General features: G+C 49.1%; 1 protein-coding gene across 3 annotated transcripts in view; it reads right to left on the reverse strand.

Moving 5' to 3' along the window:
- VAV2 (vav guanine nucleotide exchange factor 2) overlaps nt 1–24,006 on the reverse strand; it is a 126,244-nt gene that overhangs the window by 22,807 nt on the left and 79,431 nt on the right. For all 3 annotated transcript variants that reach the window (XM_050320204.1, XM_050320203.1, XM_050320205.1), the window contains exons 3-6: nt 23,592–23,650; nt 11,878–11,946; nt 3,128–3,230; nt 678–776 (exon numbers count right to left, since the gene is read on the reverse strand). In XM_050320204.1, coding sequence (XP_050176161.1) covers nt 678–776; nt 3,128–3,230; nt 11,878–11,946; nt 23,592–23,650 — 330 coding nt within the window. The remainder of the gene's footprint in view (nt 1–677; nt 777–3,127; nt 3,231–11,877; nt 11,947–23,591; nt 23,651–24,006) is intronic.

Genomic DNA, 24,006 nt, shown 5'->3' on the forward strand with positions numbered 1-24,006 from the left:
GGAAATAACGGCAAAAGGGGAGGAAACAAAAGCATTAGGTTGATTAGAAATGGCAGCTTGATTTTCACTATTGTTCTCCACTCCTGTTGCTTTCCTCAGAACAGGAACCACCTCCAGGCTCCCGCCACATCCACAACTCCACCGTCTTGCTGAGGTGTTCACTTTTATTTTTATTTAACAGAAAAGGCACAACAACCGTTTATCAAAACCAATTAAAACCCGTGAATTTAAGCAGCAAAATGTTACTTTTAATCCAATTAGTTTCAATGACAAGTCATCACAGCCTCAGCACTTTTGAAAAGCACCCAGAATAAAGAAATTATTCCGCAGCAATCAGAGCGATAAGATATCCGCAACCACGACTCTTATCGGCGAGCCTGGCCTGGCTGAGCGAGGAACAAGAGTCTCTTACCCCGGGGTAGGGGGTTTTCAGCTTATTTCCAATCTGCAGCAATCAGAAAAAAATATGCTGTTTGGCTCCTACAGTTACAGGCTGCATATTTGTGCTTGTCAGCCTGGGTTTTCTGGATCTCCCTTCTCTCCAATTTTTACGTGTGAGCGCATCGATCCTGCCCGCTCGCATCTGCCAGCCCTCAGAGCAAGAACTAACACGATTAACGCGAGATCGAGGGGCGAGGGGGAAGGCCACGCTCTGGAAAAGATGGCTCAGTTCTTACCTTTTCTATATCTTCAAGTGTTTTGTAGTATTTGGCCTCAGTTTCTTGGATTTCTAGCAAGCAGCAATTTCTTTTGTCATCTTCTGTCATTCCCATTTTCTAGAAAAAAAGGCAAAAATAACGCACGGTCAGATGTTCTTATGGGTGGCCCAGCAACCTGCTGATCCAGTTCAGCCTTCAGTGACAGCAAACAAGCACAAGTTTGGAAGATCAGGAGAGCACCACTACTAGTTTATGTTAAAGGGAACTATTCTTATCAAAAAATACAAGAAGGAACCCTGGCTGTATCATTAAGTATGTTTCAACATGGTAAGCATTCCAATTTTTGCATCTATTATAACCACATCACCAAAGACTATCAGCTAAAGAAGAATAATAAGAGATAAAGGCTGAGTTTCTCTATTTTTTTTTTGTGCCTAAGATGAAACTCACAACAGAGCCTAAGTGGGTCATAAATAATATGTTAGATTTACACAAATCCCCGGCCAGGATTGCCAATTCTCGTGATTTTTAGGTCAAATCTGATAAAATGTGCTTTTCTCAAAGCCCCAACTCCTGGAGTCACTTCTCTTGCTCTGACATCCGTAAAGCTGAGAACACGTGTTGGGAGCTGCTGCACTTGGCAAGGCAGGCTCTGAATTTGGGAGTTGATTCAGTGATGGGGTTTTATGGATCATGCACAGGAAAAGACACCCTCTGTCCACCCCCTTAGAACTCACAGCTCAGACCTATCAGCTGGATGAAACCCAGTATTTTAATCAATGCATCTTACCTGCATATATCTAATCTGGAGCATGCAGAAATACAAGAAGCCATTAGCATTGCACACTTGCCATTGCAACAGATCTTACAGGAAAAAAAATCAATGTTTTGGCGGATATGTGGGTGTTCATATTAAAAACAGATTCTTTTGCTCAGGGAAAGGGAGGGAAAGAGAGTCAGAGGCCTCGACTCCATCACTGCTCAGCAGAAATCATAGAACATCATAGAGGGGACAGTGAAAACCTGACAATTGCACTGACCCTAATCCTGTACTACCTGGTTGCTGGAGCTTCCCCCCATATTTTTGCCATTTATGCACAGAATTCCTACCAAAACCTTCCCAAGGGGATGTTCTGGGGCCAAATATGGCAACACGCTAAAACCACCAGCGAGCTGTGCTGACTTCAGCACTGCTGCCAGTGTCCACAACAGCTCCAAGCACTTTGGCAGGATCAGTGGGAATATTTTGTGCCCAACTCCTCGATCCAGGCAGGGTTTCAGTGTACAGGGAGCTCTTCTGGCTGCAGACAAGGTGTGAAGGGATAAAATGCCTCAACCACCATCACCACGGTCTTTGTACCACTTGCAGACGAACTGGGAGAGGGAAGGAGTCCGAGCAGGGACGTGGCTCAGCTGTTTTGGCAGGTTCCATGGATGCAGCCCTGCATTCCCAGGCTCCAGCCCCTCGTCTGGCTCAGCCACATGTCCTGGCTCTAGGGATTTAATTGATCAGCGAACTCGCCCATTGATCCTGCTTTGTTACGGGGAGGTATGTGCTGTTTGAGCTAGGAGAGAGCAATTAGTCTGAACAAAGCCTGGGGGTGGCAGATATTGGAGGCTGGGAGAAAATTTGGAAGGTCACACTCTGGAGAAGGTCCCTTCCAGCTCTATACCAGAAGAAGCCAGGGCAGTGCTGGGGAGACATGTAGTGAGGGTGGCTGTGGGCACCTTTTGGGAGGTGCAAGGGCCACCTGTACCTCCCTGGCTCATTCATGGAGTGGGATAATTGCCCCAGAGCCCTTGGAGTTAAGGCACATCCCTCCATGAGGCTGTACATACCTCAACACTCAGGTTTCCCCATCATCAAGAGGTTGTTAGAGGTGACAAAAGGGGACGGCTGCTTGTCCCTAAATCCACAGGGGTCCCTGCTGCCCCAGAAAGCTCCACTGTAAACACCTCCCCGCTCTGAGACACCCAGGTAGGAGGCAGCAGCAGGCACAAACAAGTGCTGGATCCCCCCCACCCCCAGATCTGTCAGCGCTCGCCCCGATCTAAAAATACCGGTGGCAGACACGGCACATCTGGCTGATGGAGCAGGGAGAGCTCCCACACTCCCCCTCCCCAGAAGGGCTGCAGTGACACACGCTGCCTTGACTCAGCAGCAAATTGCTATTTTTAGCTTATCTTTTAGGGCTTATTAGGTCTCCCTTTCCCTTCCTCCTCCCCGAACTCCTCCAGGTGACAGGATGGGTTGGGAAACTCCTCAGAGAACCCCCTCTGGGCCAGTGCCATCCCAGCTCTGCTTATTTTTACCACTTGCAAGGCAGCTCGGTTTCGAGGAGCAACACAGAGTGGTTCACTTCCCTGCAGCATCACCTGCCATTGGCAGACAGTTATTTATTTAATTAAATCCCCCTCCTCTCCCCTCCCATCAAGGTGCAGCTTTAAAAACGCAGATGAATTGTTACCATGGGCTGCTGAACTTCCACTCTGATGATATCTTCGTAGATATCATCGCCTTCATCTTCGCAGGGGACGCAGTCATAAATGTCCTCCCCCAGATCGTGTTCGCTGGAACGAGGAGACAGAGTCAGTGATAATAACGAGGGGATGTTCACTGTCACTTGATCAGGCAAACCAACAACAGCTCTGACACCGAGCAGGGGGGAGAAGCACAACAAGAAAATTCTCCTGGCCCACAGCACTGATGCGCTCAGTCCACGCTCTCTGTTTTTCCCGGATCAGTGCCCGCTGCACATCTCTTTCCGCTCACTGGAGGCTGGAAAAGGCAAAACGCTGCTCGACACGAGCGGGGATCACAGCCAAGAGCTGCTCTGAGCCCCATGCCAAGCACGCCTGCGATGTCCAGTCCATCATGGGCTGCCAGCTCTGCCCCCACAGAGCTTTTGCTCGGTGCTAATCGGCCCAGCCGAGCTGGACCCACCGGCCAAGCGCCCAGTGGGACCATCTGTGCCGCTGGTGTGACCAGGTCCAGCTCCACCTGCCTCCAAAGGTGCCCAGAGCCTCCTCTTCAGCTCCTACTTAGGACCAGGAGCAGCTCTTGCACCAGTGATTTAACTATATTATACTCAGAGAATGCACTTTACAGGTCTGTTTAAGGCACTGTGTTCACTCTTGATCTGGTTTGGCTGTTTCTCACTAAAAGGCTTCCTTCGTGCCAAAAAACCACCCCCTCCCCCAAGTCAGGGCTGAAAAATGGCCACAGGAGCCCAAATCCATTCAAAGCAGGAGCAGATACTAAACAGTCTGGCTCTGTGCAGTCTGTAGAAGCATCTCAGTCCTGATGAACCCACACCCCAGGCTGTGCAGGACCCACAGCAATGCCCAGACCAGTCAGCTGCCTCCAGCCTTGGGCATCACATTCAGGTTTAAAAGCTCGGGATCCACTCCCTCTGGGAGATGCATCAACTCCCATAAAGCCCAATCCCTGCCCTAATGGGCAACTGGATGATTTTTAATCCAGTATTTCTCAGAGGAATAGGAGACTCTCCTGACCACCACAAAGCAATCCTGCTGGATGCCTGGCTTGGTGATGCTCAGCCTCAATGCTGAGCAGAGGCCAATGATAATATTTACATCAGACAGAAATTAAGCAGCAAAATGTCACATTTTCAGAGTTGGCCCTGCACACACAGGCTTCAAAGGCATCACTGAGATGTAGAGCCCAATATGTATTAAAGGTGATGCTGTTCAGTAATTAATTGTCATCTGAGCCTTCACACCCCTCCCAGGGGCTCATCGGTCTTAGAATACTTCTGAAAATTCAACCCATGATAAATAGCAATTAACAATAATAATTTTAGCACTTACATCTACAGGTGCTGATTGCTAATGGCTCCCACTGAAGTCAATCCCACAGGATCAGGACAGTGTGAAACACCGGAATATCAAACAGCGCTCGCATATTTTATGAGCTGTCTCTTTCAACAGGGGTATTAATTACACCCAAATATATTTGGGTGTAAAGCTGTGCTCAAACTGTGACACTCGACATCTCTATATTATATAGCAGGGAGCAGCAGAGCACATCTGCCTGCGAAACTGGGCTTTATTTCTTTGCTAAATACACTCCCTTCTATTTTTACAAAACAGATTTATCTAATAAAAGTTTGGGGATTTTAAATAAATACACTGGCTTGATGTATCCATCCCATTCTTCCAGAGTGATGCATTGCGGCTGCTGCAATAATGCCCACTAATAGCTGGTGATCCATCTTCCCCTTCCCAGGCGTCGCCGTCACCGTTATTATCTGTACCAATATTTATATTCTCGGCTCCACTCCTTATCCAGAGCGAGTCACTCCCAGTTCCTGATTAATCTCCCTGCCCACACCTCTCGGATTGCTGGCTGTCTCTCCATACATCATCTCCCCGGCTCCAGGGTCGTTAGGAAAGCACGGTTGGGTTAATGTCACGAGCACGAGCCCGGCTGGGTGTGACACGACCAGGCGAGCGCCGCGGTGACGCCGCTGCTGGAGCAGAGCCTGCTTGGCCTCATGGGTGCTCATCACCATCCATGGGAGCGCTCAGGAGCTGCTCTGGGCTATGTGCAGAAGGAGAAGAGGCATCCTGAGGTGTCCCCGGGAAGCCCTGTGGCCTGAGCATCACCTGGGCATTCTCTCTGCACACCGACACAACCAGGTGCCAGGTCCAAGCCTCAAACCCCAGTAAGACCCATCCCAAGCCTGTTGCTGCTGTTCCCAGACTGGACAAGTTCTCCTTTTCTCCCCCTTCAGGGAGCCATGAGCTCTGGACTGTGGTGGGCACGCACCAGGACACCACTGTGAGAAATCCAGTGTGACATGCTGAAGGGGTTTTGCTCAATCAGGTTTCCTGGGCCAGGCCTGCAGAAGGATGGGTGTCCCATGGACCTGGTCCAGCCTGGCCCTACCCAGAGCCCCTCCAGGCCACCAGGAAAGAGGCAGGAATGCTTACCAAGGGTCAACATGGGAGATTTGCCCACAGAAGTGCCAACAGCCACCAGACACGAACACTGCACCTATCACAAGGGGACACATCCTGACACCACCTTGCTACTCTCACTGCTCTAACAAAGAGGCTGAGCCCTACTGCTCCACCCCTTCAGGCTCATCAATATCAGCACAAGCCTTTCCCAACTCTGATTTCTGGCCTCACACAAAAAATAGGAACAACTCCCTTGTCCTGGGGTCGTCTAGAAAGACACTCACCTAAGAGCTTCGGGGAGAGGCACTAGAGATGCTCAAACCCCACAGCCGGGGTGGCATTAAAACCATACCTTTGTCCAGCAGACTGTTGCTTGTTAAAACACATTCCTAGTACATCCCTGAGAAACACCAGAGGCTGCCAGTTTTATGGAGAGCAGTAAACCGTGTGGATTAACCTCTCCTGGAGCAGGCTGCGAGCAGCCAAGCTCCAACGGTGCCGCACGGCTGTTGACAATCGCTGCTGTGCACATATTGATTTTCATCAGTCTCCACATTATGCCTGTCAGAGTTGAAAATACGCACCCTTCCCCCGTCGTTAAAACAGGGAACAGGCATCAGGGTGATTTTAGCCAGTGGCAACCTAAGGACATGCTAAATGCAGGCAATAAATTCGGCATCCCAAGCATGTCACACACACACAGATGGAACAACTTGAGCAAGGAAAGCCAGATCTTCACCTCGTTCTTCACAAGGAAAAGCAATTTACTCCTTCAATAAAAGCAGCAGAGTCTGTGAGTTACCGGTGGGTATCAGAGCCTATGATCTACTGCCTGGATTAGGAGATTCATTGACAGCTCTGGGTTTAGGAAAGGGATTTTATCCGCCCTTCAGAGTTAACGCCAGTATTTGCAATTACTGTTATTAGGATGGATGTAACCAGCTTTGGGATGGCAGCATCTTGCCGAGCCAGAAAAGCTCATTCAAAGCAAAAAAAAAAAAAGAATGAAGCTTTTCATATCTAAGGCAATTTCAGGCAAAAACAATGCTTTTGGCTGTGCTCTGCCTCCCTGGCAATGCTTGCTCTGTACGAACACCCTCCCAGGCAGGCAGCAGCCATGCCAAGGAGCAGCTCCCATTACAGAGGGGCTGATGCCAGGATGCTGCCTTAGAGTGAGGGACAAACACATGGGGAAGCTCTGATGGACTTGAGGGCCACTGAAGAACCTCTTTGCCCATAAAAGCTGCTCTGGGAAGTTGATGAGTCTGTACCAACCCTAAGAATGCAGGGACAAACCCACCATGCCAAAACACCCGTCCAAACCACACAGATGGAAGAGCCAGAACCACCAGGAACAGCAAGAGAAAGGGAAGGAGGGGACAGAAGGAGCTAAAATAAGACAACCAAGAAATAACCCCAAATTTCCAGCCCTGTGGCTGAGGTTAAGAGCCAGAAGACCTCAGAGCCACCACCGGGTCCAGGTTGGGAATGCATCTGCAGGGACTCAGAGGCAGCTGCCCAGCAACTGCAAGGCTCCAGTCTACCCCAGTAATCCTCCACTTTCTCATTCTTACTCTGCACTTACAGCTATAAATAGACAGTTCATCCAACCAACCCCCTCATTCATGGGCTCCATCAGACGAGGAGAAGCAGAGTCCTATATTTGCAGCACATCTGGCAGGCTTGGGTTTCAGGGTGAAGGAGTGCGAGATGTGCAGTCCCTGGACTCGAGATCTTGCAGGGTTTAATTAGCCAGATTGTACTTGGATGGAGACACATCTGGAAATAGCAAAAGAGAAGCCTTTTGCCATCTATTCTGCTTGGGCCTTGTGTTCCCCATTCAAAGTGGAACATTATGATCCCAGGAACGAGCCTCACACAGTTATAGCACATAACATGATCCTAGAAAAGGCACAAGTAGGACGTATAAAAATCAATACGGGTGACAAAGAAGAAAAGACACGTTTACAAGTGCTATGGCTCAAGTGCCCTGTACCCCAGAGCCATTTATTTAATGGGCTGGCATGCGTGGTCTGTCCAACACAGTAAAAATAATGAGAAAAGTGGCAGCTAACTTATCATCTCACCTTGGCTCCTCTGCTCACCACTTTCTTTTAATGCACTTGAGAAATTCTGCTGATCACATCACTGTTTTAGGAGGTATGATTGGGCAAAGCTGGTGACAGCAGGGGAAGAAGTAGGAGAAACTTCAGTGAGAAGCTGTTGGCAGGGGGCAGGTTGTTGGCAGAGGCTGTGCCCAGAAGAGAAACTGAGGCTGGGCAGACCTAGTTCCCTCCTTTTCTAGGATGAAAAGTTTGGGAATACACAGTTACTCCCAATGCATCTGTTGGGGATAAATCCCCGGTGAACTGCAGCTCAAAACAAGAGCAGGGGATGTTGACACTGCCCTGTGGGGTGAAGCTCCCCAAGGGCACACACTGGCTCCAGCACAGAGTTTTGAGGGAGCTGCTTTGCCTAAAACACTTACTTGGTCCTTTCTGCAACACTACAACTTCTCTCCTCAAAACACATTACATTGGAAGGAGAAAATAAAGGGAAATGTTACACAAATTAAATGTTTCACATCAAACCATTCACAACACTTCTGCCTGACTCTGAATTCTTCCAAGAGCCAACGAGCAACCCAAAACCAACCCTATGTGTAATCCACCCAAGCCTGCTGGGCTTAGTGCCAGGGCAGAGGGACAGTGCCATGAAGTGCAGAAGGTTCATCATAAAGAAGGGTCTGGTGCTGTAAAGAGGACCAGAATTAATTGCTCTCATAAATTTAATGAGACAAAATAACTGGAGAGAGCTTAAGTGGCAGTAAAGAAAATTCAGGTTAAATGTTAAGTATAACTCTGAGGTACCAGGATGGTCTGGAGCAGCTGAAAGAGCCATCAAGAGGGATGGAAAAGCAGTTGGTGGGGAAGAAGCTCATCAGTAAGGCAGATAATTGCCCACTGACATCAGTGCCCAGCAGCCATACCCAGGTGGGAAGCAGCAGCTCACAGCCCTGCAGACCTGTGGGAGCATCCCCAGGACAAGGGTTGCTCTGATTTTGGGGGCACAGGCTATGGAGGAGAACGAGCCCACGTGTTGCTGTTGCAAAGACCAGCTCATTTCGTGGACAAGCTCCCCCCAGACCAGCTGCAGCTCTAGGGTCTGGCACTAGGGCAGGATGAGATAAATCAGGCAGCAGAGGACAATTGCCCTCTTATTGCTCCTCCTAGTATTGATCAGGCACCACTTGCATCCGGCCAGCCCTCGCCATCTGCCCAGGCTGCTGCAGGCTGCCATCTGGCCCATGGCAAAGCAAACCGAGGGGCCAGCAGGCTGAAAACAGGGAATTTGAGAACTTCCTAGCTCCCCTGATAGCCTTTTAGTTTCCCTTCCCCTTTCCATCACCAGTTATTCTTTTTTTTTTAAAACCAAATAGCTGTTTCCAGGCAATTATGTGCCTCGATCTGCTGGCGGGCTGACCCAGCGCTGGGGAGCTGCCTGGAGCTTGGATTCATCTCTGCAACACCCCAAAGGTGAAAGAACAATGGGGTCATCGAGGTTCAAACATCCTTTATGCACACCTGCACCCCACAGACACCCTGTGCTCACACAGACCTTGTTCCTGCAGCCCACACAGATGTCCCTGTGGCACTGCCATTGATCCTCTCCAGCCCTGGCACTGACTTTTGCCCCCACCTGCCGGGGCTCCTCCACACTGGAAGGGTCATCAGGATGAAGGTTCTCACTCTTCAGAGCATAATGGGGACAGTGGGGACAAAGCCTGGTTCCTTCTGCTTCCCAAATCAGCACCTCCATCACAAATACATTCATATTTTGAATGCTTTGCAGAACAGAAAGTCACCTAAAATCTGAACTGGGGAACACAGAACTGCTCCATTTAAGTACTTAAGAGTTGAAATAAAACATTTTGACATTTTCAACAACAACAATCTTTTTTTCCAACCCCTAAAATGTCTTGTTAGAACCAGCTCAACATTTATCCTGAGCTTTTTACCCCAGCAGCACCATGTCCAAAGAGAGCTCTCTCTCTCAAGAGATTCCTCTCTCCCGGGGGTGAGCTGATGGTGCAGAGCCCACCAAGGCTGTCCCTCCTCACCCACACCCTGGCCCTCTGAGGCCAGCAGGGACAGCAGGGTGGGACCTTGAGATGACACATCTCATGATGGTTTTACAGGCAGGACTGTAGCAGTTCCTTCCACACATTGGGTCATTTCACCGCTTGCTGTGAAAATCACTTCCTCGCCTCCAATAAAGCATTTTGTGTGCACTCAGATCTTCCCAAGGCTGCTGGATCATCAGCAGTATTAAATGCAAAGATGCTGGATGGACTGAATCACTCCCAGCTCGTGAATGATGCCCTTGTTCAGCTGTTTGGAGGCTCAGCAGGAGCTAAGAAAGAGCTTTCTCATGCTGTGCCCCAGCCTGCCAGCGCCCAGCAGCGGTGCCCAGGACGCACCATTGTGACCAGCAAAATCCCAGTGAAAGTTTCCTTGTCAAAGGGAGAAAGGGGGACTATTGCTGATGTGCTCCAGGCAGCTGGAGCAGCAACACTCCTGTGAAGGGGCTCTCTGGGGCGTTTCTGGGGTTTTCACAGCTATGGGTGAATTCCATCTCCGTTTTGTAGGTCGTGTTTCCCTGCACAGCCTGGCTGGACCAGGAGGGTAGATCTGGATGCAGGAATTGGTGCAGTAACCCCATGCTGATTTACACACACTTCTCCCCACTGGTCTTGGCTAAAGATTTAGAGAAGAGGATTTTGCAAAGAACGGGAAAAAAGGGAAAGTTAAAAGTTGGAGACGATCTGGGACAGAACAGGGCAATCAACAGAAATAAACCTCCATCTGAGTTGGGCACCTCTCATTGAGGGACAAACTCACAGCCAGGCCTAAGGAACAGTTTGGGAAGATTCCACCCAGACACCCCATGGGAGCTGCACCACTGGCAGCTGGGAACCCACTTCCAACACTGAACAACCTGCTCCAAGCTCTGAGCATGCCATCCCCAAAGCTCCCGTTTCTAGGAGAGTGCTGCCATCCCAGCCAGCACTCCTGTGTGACTTCCCACACAAACCCCTCTCCAATTAAAAGCATGTCTATGTGTGAGAAGCAGGAATTTTAAACCCCAGTATTAAAAGGATTTTGAGAACTTCTGGGGAGGGGGCAGAAAAATGTTGCTCTAGAAAGGATCCCTTTATAAGTTAAAATTATATTAAACTGTAGCTGTTGGGAGCCAACAGCAAGCAGGGAATTCCAGGGGACTCCATTCGCTCCGCTGGTAATTTATGATTTACTTTTGTAATAACTGAAGCCATAAGGAACTCATTGGATTAAGGAGCCTTATTATTTATGTTGTGGAACAATAATATTTAACTGTATAAAGCCACATATCCACCCATAACAGTCCATCCCTCCGTATGAAACAGACTGTTCCACATAAACAAACCCCTGGCTGATGGGAATGCTGCCATCGAATTCCAATAGTGACCGTGCTTTACCATTTATGTTGTAGTTCAAGGTTGATTTTAAAAGCCTGTTATATCATCACCACGGGCAGCAAAACACAGACACAAGACAAACAGAGGCAGGACACACCAGCAGCACCACCCCATGTCCTAACACACCACCAAGGACAGGCAGGATGTGTCCCTTGTGAGGGGCCTGTGGCCCCATCCCTGCAAGTGTCCAGGTTAGACAGGGCTTGGAGCAACCTGGTGTCCTGGAAGGTGTCCCTGACCATGGCAGGGGACATGGAACAAGATGGTCTTTAAGGGCTCTTTTAACCCAAAATATTCTATGATTGCCCTGGGGACACCTAGGGTGGTCCAAAAATCATCCATGGGGGATCAAGATCCATGTTCCAGAACCCACACAGCCCAAAAACTGCCATGGGGGGAATCAGCACTGTTAGCAACAGGTACCCCACTCCCAGCAAGTGGCTTGGCTTTGGTCAGCTCAGAGGATAAATTATGTCCCAAGGTTTTGCAGCTAATGATGGAATTTAGAAGGTGGAGGGGATCTCGTGGGCTTGGCCCCCTTCACCCCCCACCAAGCTCCTCGTAAATTCAGCCTGATTAAAAGTGATGTCTCCCAGGGCTCTACACGGGAAAAGATGGGCTATTGTCAGAGCACAAAAATCTCCTGGCAGAAGGATCAAAGCAGCCAGCCCACTTCTCCAAGCCCCGCTGTCAAATTTTATCTGCCTTTGCTGGAAATACTCTGCAACTTTTCCCTTTCCGCGTCCCCTCCCGTGAGAAGGTGAGGCCACTTACTCTGCCAGCTCCTCCAGGCTCCGATACACGTCATCATCGTTTTCCGTGGTCTCCTCCGACGGGAAGGGCCTAGGGAAGGAAAGGAATGACAGTGTTACTGGTGCCTCACCCCTCGCAGCAGATCCCCTGAACTCAGCCCAGCCCAGAGCGTCCCGCTGAGCAGAGGCTGTTTCGGAACAAAATATTAATCGCAAATCCATTTTTTCCTGTTGAGGTATTGGCTCCCAGGATGACACTGCTTCCCACAGGCAGCCCTGGCATGGCAGGACAAGAAACCAGGTGGTGAGGCTGGCTGAGCACCTGGGCCCCAAAACGAGGAGCAGCATCATCTGACGGCACCCAAGGCTGAGCCGCCGCTCCTGCTGTGCTGGTGCTGCACAAACACCTCAGAAATCTAATTCAAGCCTGGTGCTGGACACGTTAAAATGGAGAAACACCTTCTCCTCCAGCTCTCATGGAGCCTTCCTACCTGTGAGCTCCTGCCCTGCTCAGCCAGGCACGGCTGGACACACCGTGCTGCTTCCCACTCGTGTCTCCCACTGCTGCAAACAGCTGATCCCACAGGAATGACTGAGTCCTTATGAACCCTGGGCTTCCTCATCTTAACAACTTTGCGACAGCTGAAAAAAGTTAAACCCCTGGGGATGAGGGAAAGGACACCAAAAGGGCAAAAGGAAGGGGGGAAAAAGCAGATTAAAAGAGCACGGGAGGGAGTGGGGGGAATACAAGAATTCCCTGGCTCGTTCTGAAGTAATAACCAAATAACGTATGAAGGAGATGAAAAATACTGTTTTAATTAAACCCAATGTATTATTGCTGGCACAGGGCCAGGGTGGGCTGTGGCTCTGCTGGGGCTGGATGCACCTTGTGGCTACAGGGGCTGCGGGTCCCCGTGGGCACAGCCAGCCTTGCTCCAGCCCCAGCACAGGGACACGGAGGGGTGGCAGTAGGGCAGCTTGCTCCACCCCTCCTGGGCATCAAGGAGAAGGCAGGTGGGGTTCCCCAGGCCATGAGCCACAGGGGATGGGGATGCTGGTGCTGTGGAGGAGCAAAACTGGATACACGTGAACTTCTAACTGCCCTCGAGAGCAATTTCCTCCTCTGCCCTCCCCACCTTCCTTGTTTCATGATAGATTACCTCTCCTGAAAGATTTAAAACATGGCCTGGTTAGCCCCCAAATTTGCTATTTTTGGATCCTTTCTCTAGCATTAATTTGCTTTCTCTCCTCTGCTACACTTCACCCTTCCTTCAGCGAGCAGCACTTTGAAATAGCGCTGAAACCTGCAGCAAGTTCAATTAAAACCCCAGCCAGGTGGAGAGCCCAGGAGGGAAAAGAACCACAGACAGCCAAGATCTGTACAAAATGCGTGTTTCCTCACCCCTGCTGTCCACTGGGGATTAGTGGCAAGTACAAAAGCCACGTGAAGCACAGGCAAAAAAGCCACCAGCTCGTCCTGCATGTGAGGGAACTGGGAATCAGTCTTGGACTTCAGCCCTGGTGGGCAAAGGGATATGGCAGCCACTGCTGCAGGGCTACACCACCCCACACAGCTACAGCAAGAAAGCAGAACTCAGAGGTGACCTCTGTTTAAACACCACTTGTTAAAATAATAATAAAAAGAAATCCACCACGAGGCACGACCTCCTTTCTTTTACATGCATCTTCTGCTCTTAATCTCTGACTATTTCCTTCCCCAGTGCTCACCAGGCCAGAAAGAAAGAAGTAAAGGAGCCATAAAGAATATTAAAATCACATGCACACATTTCCAGCCATAAATCTGGGCTTGAGGTGTAATTGGTTCCTGTGATAAACCCCCCCATGTAAGACAAGGAGACAGCAAAGAGAGAAAAATATTTTCTAATGAGAGTTTCATGGGGAGGCAGCTCTGCTGGCCCTCCCAGCTTCACCTTGACTGTAGGTAAAGCACCAGAGTGAAAGTCAGGGCAGGGGAGGAATTAATAACCTGTATCCCCACAACAGCAGCTAATGGCTAAATAAGGATGCAGAGAAGGCAATTAGAAGGAAAGTCACACCGAGGTGAGGATTACTGAACGGACCATCTAAAATCTGGAGCTGAAGGACGGCTTTTTGGAGAGAGCCCTTGGGTTTGCCCTTTGTCTGTGCCTCTTTCCCAGCTGTCCATGCTTTGCAGAGGCTCCCCGTGTTCCCACGTCACCACTGTGGGGGCAGAGCTGCCATCTCCCCTGCTCCAAAACAAGGTGCCAGCCCTCAGGATGCAGGATAACTCACACAAGGTGGGACCATGGGACGGTCCTTGCTCCTCCCCAACAAGGTAGCCCTACTAAGAACCCCCCAACAGCAAACCCGTTGCTTGAGACAAATCTGCAGGTCATTTTTGAGACAAATCTGCAGGTCATTTTTGAGACAAATCTGCAGGTCATTTTTTCCCCCCCTTTTTTTTTTTTTTTGGTAAAACAAGTTAAAAACATTGCAGGTCTAAAAGCTACTGAGTCCCTGGGAAATTCTTACAGACCTCCAGGCTTGATGAAACTTCTTACGTAGTATTAAAAGCTGTGGCTGGGAATGCCCAGCAGCAACGAGTATTTCGAGTCCACTGAAACCCAACAGGTTTGCAGAGATCCCGGTTTATTAAAATTCATTTGAAAATGCCTCTCATTTCCTATCTTTAGTTAAGCACCAGATTTTGTTTTTTACTCCACCACCATGCAAAACCACCTGCTGAGCCCTTCATCCTCCCAGCCCGTGCCTGGGCTGCTGCAATCCCAACTCAGATGAAGAGTGAAAAGCCCCAGCGACATCAAACAGCACCAGAACAGGCTCTCAGAGATAATAAACCTCCCAGAGTAGACTCCTTCACAGACAAACCCCACAGCATTCAACAGCATCACTTCCACAGATCAAAGAGGAGAAGGAAAGTGGGATTGATCTGATGTATTTGTTTTAGAGCCTGAAAGGGAAGAAAAGACCAGGTAATTTGTTAGGGAGTTTAGAGTGAGCTTTGCCTCTGGAGGACAAGACTTACAGCAGATGATGGCTCTTGACATGCGATGCAAAGCACCCCCTTGATCTTACAAAACATTTTGGCTACTCCCTGCATTGCACATGCACAGAGCAGAGCGCCCTGCAAACACCAGGAGAGGCAGGAGCAATCCACAGCCACAGCACATCCCACGGGGGGATAATCAATTAATATTTCAGGAGGCACCTAATGCAAAAACCCCTCCCTTGCTCTCAGGTTGCCCCATGATCCATCCCACGCCGCATCCTCATCATCCACTCCTGCACAGTAAATCTCTCTGTGGGGAGAAGGAGCAGCTCCACACGCTGCCTTGGCTGCTCTCTCCCCTGAATTATTTAAAGGGAAGAGCCAGGTAGGCTGCAATTCTAACAGCAATAAGCAGGAAGGTTTATTTATTTATGAGCATATTTCAGCATCTGGGTGCCTTGTCCTAGCAACTGAGGCCAATTGTTCACCTCTGCAGTGCCTTCACAGAGAACAGAGGGTCAGGAATGGGTCAGCTTTAGCCTGATGATTTTATACTGCAGCATCTTGGCCTCAAATCCACGTGTGACAATGCAAGAAGGATCCAGCATGGTTTATTTTCTACTTTTCCAGCGCCTATTCTGATTTTTTGGGGTCAATGACCCATTCAGTGCTCTCTACCCCAAGGAGTTGTTCCCACTGCTCTCGATGGAGATGGTCCATCAGGCAGATCTGCAAGGAAATTCTCATGCCTTGTGCAAACACCTTTAACAGACTAAAGGAGGTGGTTCATCCCCCTTTCAGGAGAGGGATTCCAGTCTCCCAGCGAGATAATCTCCCCCTCTTTTCCTAGGATCACACTTGAGTGTTTTACAAAGCAGGTGGAGTATGTGACACCCGAGAAACCTGAGCTGCTCCCATCTGCTGCCCCTTCTGTGAGGGGTTTCTTCATAAACAAGAAGGAGACCAGAGCCTCAAGCTGCTCCAAAGGAGCTTCTGCAGCTCTGCTGGGATGGAAGGGGCTGTGCCAAGTCCTCCTGGCCCAGAATCTGGTAGAAAAGCATTTCCATAATGCGGAATATACAGACTGTAATTACACCTTGCAGTACCTCACAGATCCCCATGGTTGGAGGTACAGACCTTCTGACAGCCCTGTTTCGAAGAAAATATTGTGGCAATGCACAGCTCCAACCTTCCCCTTTTCTTTTTTCATCCTCTTTTTCTCCAGGATGGCTCACCCTGTGAGCATGGGATCACCCCATCCCAGTGACCATGGATCCCCTGTCAGTCATCAGTTCTGGAACCCCAGAGTCCAGTGGATCCCCTGGGCACACCATCACTCCTTCATGAGCACTCCTGGAGCTGCTTAAGGAAAACCATGTAGTTTTCCAAGACATTTGCACTCAACTGAAAATTCCTTCCTTGTCGGCTTTGGTGGGATTAGGCAGATTAAAGGAGCATTTAATTTACTGATGAACCAAGAGGTGGATGTGAGCTGACCAGGGACAAGCAAAGAGGTGAGCTGGAGCTGCTCCTCCAGTCCTGCTCGAGACCCAGGCAGCACCTCCAAGATTTGGTTCCCATCTGTGAAACAGGAACACCATCAGGGAATGATTTTGGTCAAGTGCTGAGAGGTAAAACCACACTATTAATGCCCAAAATCCATTTATATGAAGCAGAATAGAATCAATTCTCCCCATGCAGAACAAGGCACATTGGAGCATACCAAAAGCTGCTGAATTTAATTAAAATCATACTATTGTGTTACATTACTCATCTCTGGAAAGAAGCACCTCACGCTGTGCCAGATTTTAGACATGTCCTCTGAAAAATTATGATTTGCTTTCATTTGTGGTCTGGAACTTGCAGAAATTCTCACAAGATTAATTCTGATAGAAATTCAGTGGGGAAAGAGCAAGCTGCATCATGAGATAGCACAGAGATGATGATTTTGCAGGAGGGAACTCAGCACTTAGCACAGTGCACAGCCCAAGGCTGAGCTGCATGTCCTGCTTTATCTTCAGCTCAAATCTGAACTGAGGATTTCTGGGGACGACGAGACAAGAAAATAACAGCTCGTATAATTTTACATTTCAACACATTATCGCATTTTTAAAAAATCCTCGTGTACCAATGCTTTGCTCAAGCAAGTGGTATGATTTTCTCCTCACTTCAGCTCCACGTTGACGAGAACAGATGGATAAAATCAAAAGGGGAATCCAGAAACAACTTTCTCAAAAAGAAAGGAAAAAAAACAACCCAAACCCTGTGGGCTAACAGCATAACCACTCACTAGGGAACGACTGCCCTAGTAAGGACCTGGGACGCACCTCAAGGTGTCCAACAACATCCCCACAGGCTCTGCAACTGCCTCTCTTTGGAAAACACTTGGTTAAAACAAAAATTTGGATCTCCATTTTTAACTTGTAGCAAAGCTGCAGAAAGAGATCTTTCAGCACTCTGAGTTTTTCTGCTGTACCTGAGCAGCTGCTATCCTATGAAACACGTGCCAATAAAAACAATTAAGTGTCTAAATGGATCTTTTTCGCCTGATTCCAGCCAGCACCAGCACTGCTGTTTGCCTGGAAGCACCACCAGCACATCTCAGACAAGCAGGGTCTCACTGTGCAACGTAAACCTGCAACATAAACCAGGTCCAAACAGCCCACCTGGGCTGAGCAGTAGGGAATAAAGATTGTGCTTCCCTTTCTCCAGATGTGAGAGAAGATGCGAGGTGCAGAGAGCTGTGGCTTGTCCCAGAGCACCCTTCTCTGCATGCCCAGCCCATGGAAGCACCTCCAGCCCCAACCCTGCTGTTCCCCAGTGCTGGAAACCCCCCCAGTTCTGAATACCCCAATTTGGACCAGCTGAGCCTGAAGCCTTTTTCCATCCTTAGGGCAAGGGTTGCATTTCAGAGACACAACCAGAGGTGATGGGAAGGCCTCACCCAAAGACAAGGCAGTGCCAGGGTGGGCAGTGACAAGGCAAGTGCACCCCAAAACCCAGCAAGCCCCCACCTGTGACTATCTAGCAGAGCTGAGCACATCAGAGCTGTATCTTCATCACACAAAGCTGCTGGTGGGGAGGGGGTGAAAGGAACTGCCTTTGCTTTCGTTAGCAGATGCTTACGGGGTGACCTCAGCATCTCCCAAGCCCACAAAGCAGCCGTGCAGGAAAACATGTCCATGATATTTTTCAGACTCTCTTAGGAGCAAGTCTGTGAGGACACATGTTTGCCAAAAAAAAAAGTGTTAAAACCGTTTTCAGCGGGAAAGGAACTGCTTTCAGCCAAGGATTCTGCTTATCAACAAAGGAAGAAGCTTTATGGTCACTCCTAAAGAGGGTTTGTCCATGTCACAAGAAACCACCTCCACTTTTCCTCCTGCTTGTGAGGTCTGTGCTGAGCCTTTGGATTTGTGCTGGTCAGTCCCAGGACTGGTCCCAGTTCCACACACCCCAGAGCACAGGAGAGTGCTGCACAGCAACTGTATCTTTTTCCAGACATGGATCCTCCCACAGCCTTCTCCATCCATTTTATAGCAACACTTAAAAGTGTGTACAATGAGTAAACAACGGCAGTAAAAAATAATGGGGAGAGTGCAATTACAGAGAGCCATTGGCAACGAATAAAACAGCCCTTGTAAAACCAACCTTAAGGAGAAGAAGTCCCATAACTACTTCCTCAGCAGAAGACACTTGAGGACTTAATTGCTAGTGACTTTAATTGCTTGCCATTTTCACACACAGATGGATCTGCCTTCCGTGCTGAGCTCCCATCCCCAGGGACAGGGGGAGCAGAGACCAACCCTGATCTGCAGGAAGCCTCCAGCATGCTGGAGAATCTTTGCACATCCCATAAAAGATTTCCCCCTGTCTCCCTTCTCTCCCTCAGGACAGCAAGGGGAACACCTTGATCAGCCCTGTCCCAGGGCTTGTGCTGGGCACCGCATGCCAGGAATGTTGCTCTGACTCTCCCTTCCCATCCCCCCTCCCTTTCACCCCCACACACATCCTGATATTGTTGGCAAGCTGTTAAGTACAGAAACTCCAGTGCTGATAACGCTGCAAACCTCATTTTGGGCACGTCAGTCTGTTTTAATGGTTTACCTGGGCAAAAGGGAGCAATGATGAACCCTGTCAGCAAGGCAGGGGGGCTCCACGAAAAGCAGGGTGGTAGGGAAATCTCCTCTGGATTAAATCCTCACTGGTGGGAGGATGCTGGTACAGCCCATTTAGTTGCCTTAAATGTGCCTGGAGGCAGCACCGACCTGAGCTAATCCCAGTGCTGAGCTCTCATCACACTGTCTGCACTTAGAGCTGGGCATAATCATACAATCATGGAATGGTTTGGTTTAGAAGGCACCTTAAAGATCATCTCATTCCAAACCCCCTGCCACGGACAGGGACATCTTCCACTAGACCAGGTTGCTCAGAGCCCCATCCAGCCTGGCTTGAACACTTCCAGGGATGGAGCATCCACAGCTTCTCTGGGCAACCTGTTCCAAAAAAACAGAGGCAGCCTGGGCCTGACACCCACTCAGCACTGGATCTCAGCTGATCACTCATTCTTCCCAAAGAGGTCCTGCCTTGGCCCCCAGGATGGGGAAAACCCAACCATCCCAGTCTCCCTCCCTCCACAGCCTGGCATTGTCACAACTCCCACGAGAGGAAACCTCCCCTGGCAATCAGAATTCACCCTCCTCCCCTCATTTGCAAATGTTTTTAAATCTATTTTATTAACTGTAGTGCCCTTTGAAGAGAGTCACCAAAAGGTTCAGTTCATATATAAAGGATTTACTTAGATTAAGGGCCCCCATAGAGGCCTTTGAACATGGAAACTCCTTCCCATTCTCAGCTGGCCTAGCTGTGCAAACATTAAAAATGCATGCAGGCAGCATGAGCCAGTATTCCTTAACCTCCTGCTTTGCTTGCAAAACTCTGCTTCCAGAAAAAACATATATCTCAGGGAGATGAATAAACACATGTCCCCTCTGCTCAGAGCTCACATCCAGCCCCTGGAGCCTGCCAGCACCAGGTGGATGATGGTCAGAGCCCAGAGGACATCAGGATGTGCCACAGGCAAAGGAGAACAGTCATGGCTGTGGCAGGAAAGCCTGAAAGAAAAAGAATATAAAAAGCTCTAAGAAAATATGAATAATCCTGGTTTATTGGGACTTGCAACAAGAAGTCTTGCTGTCCTCCAGAGAGCTGACTTTGCTAGAGAAAACTTGGAAAGGGAATGAAAACTCGTGCTCCAAAGCACAGGAGAAGATTCACCCAACATCCCTGTATGACCATGCTGCTACAAAATCCTCCAGGCTGGCTTGGAAGCATTTAGTGCCAGTCACTGTGGGAATGGGGTAATGGAATTAATGGGTGCCAGTCGGGTCTGCAGTGGAAAATCCTGGCTGTAAAACAAAGGCTCCTTGTTCAGGGATAGCCAAGGATGGGCACACTGGTAACTTCTCCCTGAAACTGCTGACAGTCCTCCAGATAGATGGGGGAAAGGATGTGAAACAATAATAAATTCAAAAAATCTCCTCTCCCCAGTTGATGGGCAGTGCTACACGAGGGTCTGTTCTTTGTCCCCAGGCACAGCCCTGTAAGACAACAGAGGGATGAAAATTCCAGGAGAAAGTTCCTATCCCTTCACCACAGAGCCTGTGCTCCCAGATGAGATCCAGAGGGCTGCATGTGCCAAGGTGAGCAGGAAGGGGTCAGTCCCATTAGCCAGGTGAACAAAGACATTTCTCACCTCCCCATTTCTGAGAGGGGAAAAAATCAAACATCAAAAACTAAGGGAGTTGCCCAGGGAGTTGTACAGCACCCAGAGCAGAGCCAGCATCCAAAAGTAGTTCCACACAACTGCATTCCCTTCAGTGCATGTCTTTATCCATAAAACCATCTTTCATCTGAATATCTTAAATTAAAGAGAGAAGATGTGCCTTTTCCTAGGGAGGCACCAATGAGTCTTTTATCACCAAGAGGATGTTATGGGTACCACCCCAAAAATCACCCAGCGCAGCGGTGGGGTCCCTGCAATGAACCACTTCTTTAATCAGCGAGGAAAAACCATCTGGGCTGTTTGCACAAATCTCTTAGTGCATCATTCGAGCCCATCCCCTGCCAGGAGGTGAGTCAGGGATGCCCCACGCTGGAGGGTGATGCTGGAGGGTGGAAGCAGCCCCAGGGATTGGGGACAGGGCAGGGGCTGTAGCTACAGCTGCTGTAGATTAAGCACAGCCTTAACAGGGCACTGCAAAAAACACATTGCATTCAACATTTTTTTGCCATGTTTTGCTGCTTGTAGCTTGTTTCTTGGAAGAAACACTCTGTCATCTCCACAGAGCTATCCTGATAGCTATCTGGTGTACTCCATGAAACAGGATTTTTCTGGCAAGGCTCATGTAGCTAGAAATTATTAAGGGAGAAAGACTAATTTTGTTTCACTGAGTAGCATACAAGATTGATTTTTATTTTTCTACATGCCATGAAACTTATTTAAGGATAAGTAATAGGCTTTAGGATTTCTTTCACTCTCAATTTGCGTGATCCTGGCTGTTAGACCCTAAAATAGGGGCTGGAGCAGAGCCACATTGATGCTATGAGACTGTGATCACACAATCTACACACCCTCCTAATTTCACTGAATTTACCATGTTTTTGAGCACAGTGCCTAAGCCAACAAGACTTTTCCCATTTCTTTCAATGGCAGCATCTTCACTGTGAGAGGGAAGAGTACAGACCCCAATCATCAGCAGGGACCCCAATGAGCTGAGGGGCAGCAGTGGCTGATGTGAGCAGCCCCTTCAGGGAGCCAGAGCTGCTGCTGATTCCCACAAGATTAGATTAATTCATCTGAGATTAGTTTCTATCACTGAGGGGTTTGTGATGGTGTAGCAAGAAATCATCTAATTTAAAGGAAATGACATGCAGCGACGGACAAAGCGAGGGCTCTCGGACTGCAGGGGACAGTGGGGTGGGAGGGGACACCCCACAAGGGTATTTTTGTAGAATTATAGAATTCAATTCTAGCCCAGTCTAGTCTAGTCGATTTTCCAGCTAATGGAGTGACAGCATTTTCTGTTCCTGCAGAGCTGGCACTGGGGAGGAGAAGCAGGGTTAATATGCAAGAAAACAGAGTTAGAAGCAAAGGCTCTCTAAGCTCTGTGCTATTCTTGTGTAATTACGGTGCCAAAGGCTTCCAAGATAAAGGATTTTAGTGGGAACCGTAAATGCTGGTTGTAAAATGAATGAGAAGAAGCCACACATCCACCAGAATAGCAAAGCCTCCCTTGTCCCTGGATCCCAGCTTTTGCCCAGCCCTCAACAGAACCAACAGGGACTCAGCAAAAGCCTTCCCACAGAACACAGCTCATTCATCCTCTGAGCTGACTCCAGGACCTCCCTCCCTTCCTAGGGAAGGGCTTTTCCAGGGATGACACTCTGCAACCCCTTCCAGTGATGCCCCAGCACTCAAATCCAGCCCTTGCCAAGGCACAGCAGATTGTGCACGAGGGTTCCCCGTTGCTCCCTGCCTCCCAACGCCTTGGATGTTCTTTTCCCTTAAAACAATAATCACTGCAGGCTTCTCCAAGACTAAGGGAATGTAGTCCTTAACTTACAGCACATCTTTATTCCTCAAACCCTCACCCCTTGAATCTCCCCCCAGTCCTGCTGGGATCTGCCAGGTTTGTGTTCAGCAGATGGGAAAGCACCGAGTCGGCTTTACACGTGAAAAGCCGTTCCCCCTCTGGCAATATCAGTGCAGTTAAGGCAGGGAAAATATGTTCTAACCGTGGAAATCACGGCAGGGGGTGGTGGGCATGGGTGGCAGGGCTGGGAGTGAAGCAGGGACCCCATCCAGGCTGCATTCCCTGCATCCTGGCTGTGCCTGGCCCCGGGATGCACTGCAGACTGTGCCATGCCACCCCCAACCAGAATAGCAGCAAGACACATGCTGTGGAGAAGAGCAAATGTCTTCTATAGCTGGGGATAAAAACACACACACACTCTCCCCCAGAAAAGGAGGGAAGGTACTTTAGGCTGAGAACTCATCCCAGTTATAGCTGTGTCCTAATGAGATGTTGCCAGATTAATAATACAAATGCACACTAACAAGAAAACCAATTGCAAACCAATTTTGCAGGGAGCTGAACAAAGAGCAGGATAACAGCTCTGGTTAATAGGGCTGTCTGCTCTTTTAAATTCCTTCTCCATTGCTCCTTCAATGAGCAGAGGAGGAGCAGCCAGACCACCCCAGGTGCCAGGGCAGGGGACTCACACCCCCCTCACCCACTCAGCAGTGATGTTTGATAAAGCCAGGAGAGAATTTCCCAGCTGTTAGGGACAGAAAAGCCACCTGAGCTCTTCTGCACAGGAGCAGGTGACAGTGGGGACAAGGGGTGGTGATACCACAGCTGATGGGCACTGCTGGCTTTCCTGGGATCCCTCAGCTGTGCAGTGAACCTGAGCAAAACCCTCAGCAAGAGACACTCTAAATCCCACCCTGCTGCCCTCCCCAGCAGGAATAGTGCAAAAATTCATCACATTTTCACTTATTTTATCTGAAACTATTCCCAAGCATCCCGTAAGCTGCTTTTACAAGTACCCAGCCTACATCCCAAAGGCACCCTTGATGTCTGTTTAACCCTACTAAGTGTAGCTTCTAAGGAGCCTGACGTGATTAAATAGGAATAGGGAGAGAGAGAAATGTTATTTAAAGCATCATATTGAAAGGATCTTACCTAATTCCTTTGGTTTGAGCAATACTGTGGAAGGAGAGCCTGGATACAGCAGAGATCACCTGGAAATGAGAGAAAAAGATGCTGGTGTGCTTACTGAGGACAGAGGAAGGTTTGGTGAGGACCCACACAGCCTGATGTTTGGACCTGGGGTCAATGAAATGGATGGGCTCCAGCCCCCCCCCATCGGTGTCCCAGTGTCACCATCAGGGCTGGGAGGACACTGTCAGTGCCAACACTGCTTTTGGTTCTACCACTGAGCACAGAAGACATTTAACCCTCAGCTATAAAGATACTCATTCAAGAGCATCATCTGAGAGAACTCCATCCCAGAACTCATTTAATATGTCCAGACCTGCCCTGATGGGTTTTATGCAACACTGAGAGCCGTTGAAAAAACCCTCTTTACTTTGTATTT

This window comes from Myiozetetes cayanensis, unplaced genomic scaffold (genome assembly GCF_022539395.1).
Source record: "Myiozetetes cayanensis isolate MyiCay16 unplaced genomic scaffold, myiCay2020 scf23, whole genome shotgun sequence".
Lineage (NCBI taxonomy): Eukaryota > Metazoa > Chordata > Aves > Passeriformes > Tyrannidae > Myiozetetes > Myiozetetes cayanensis.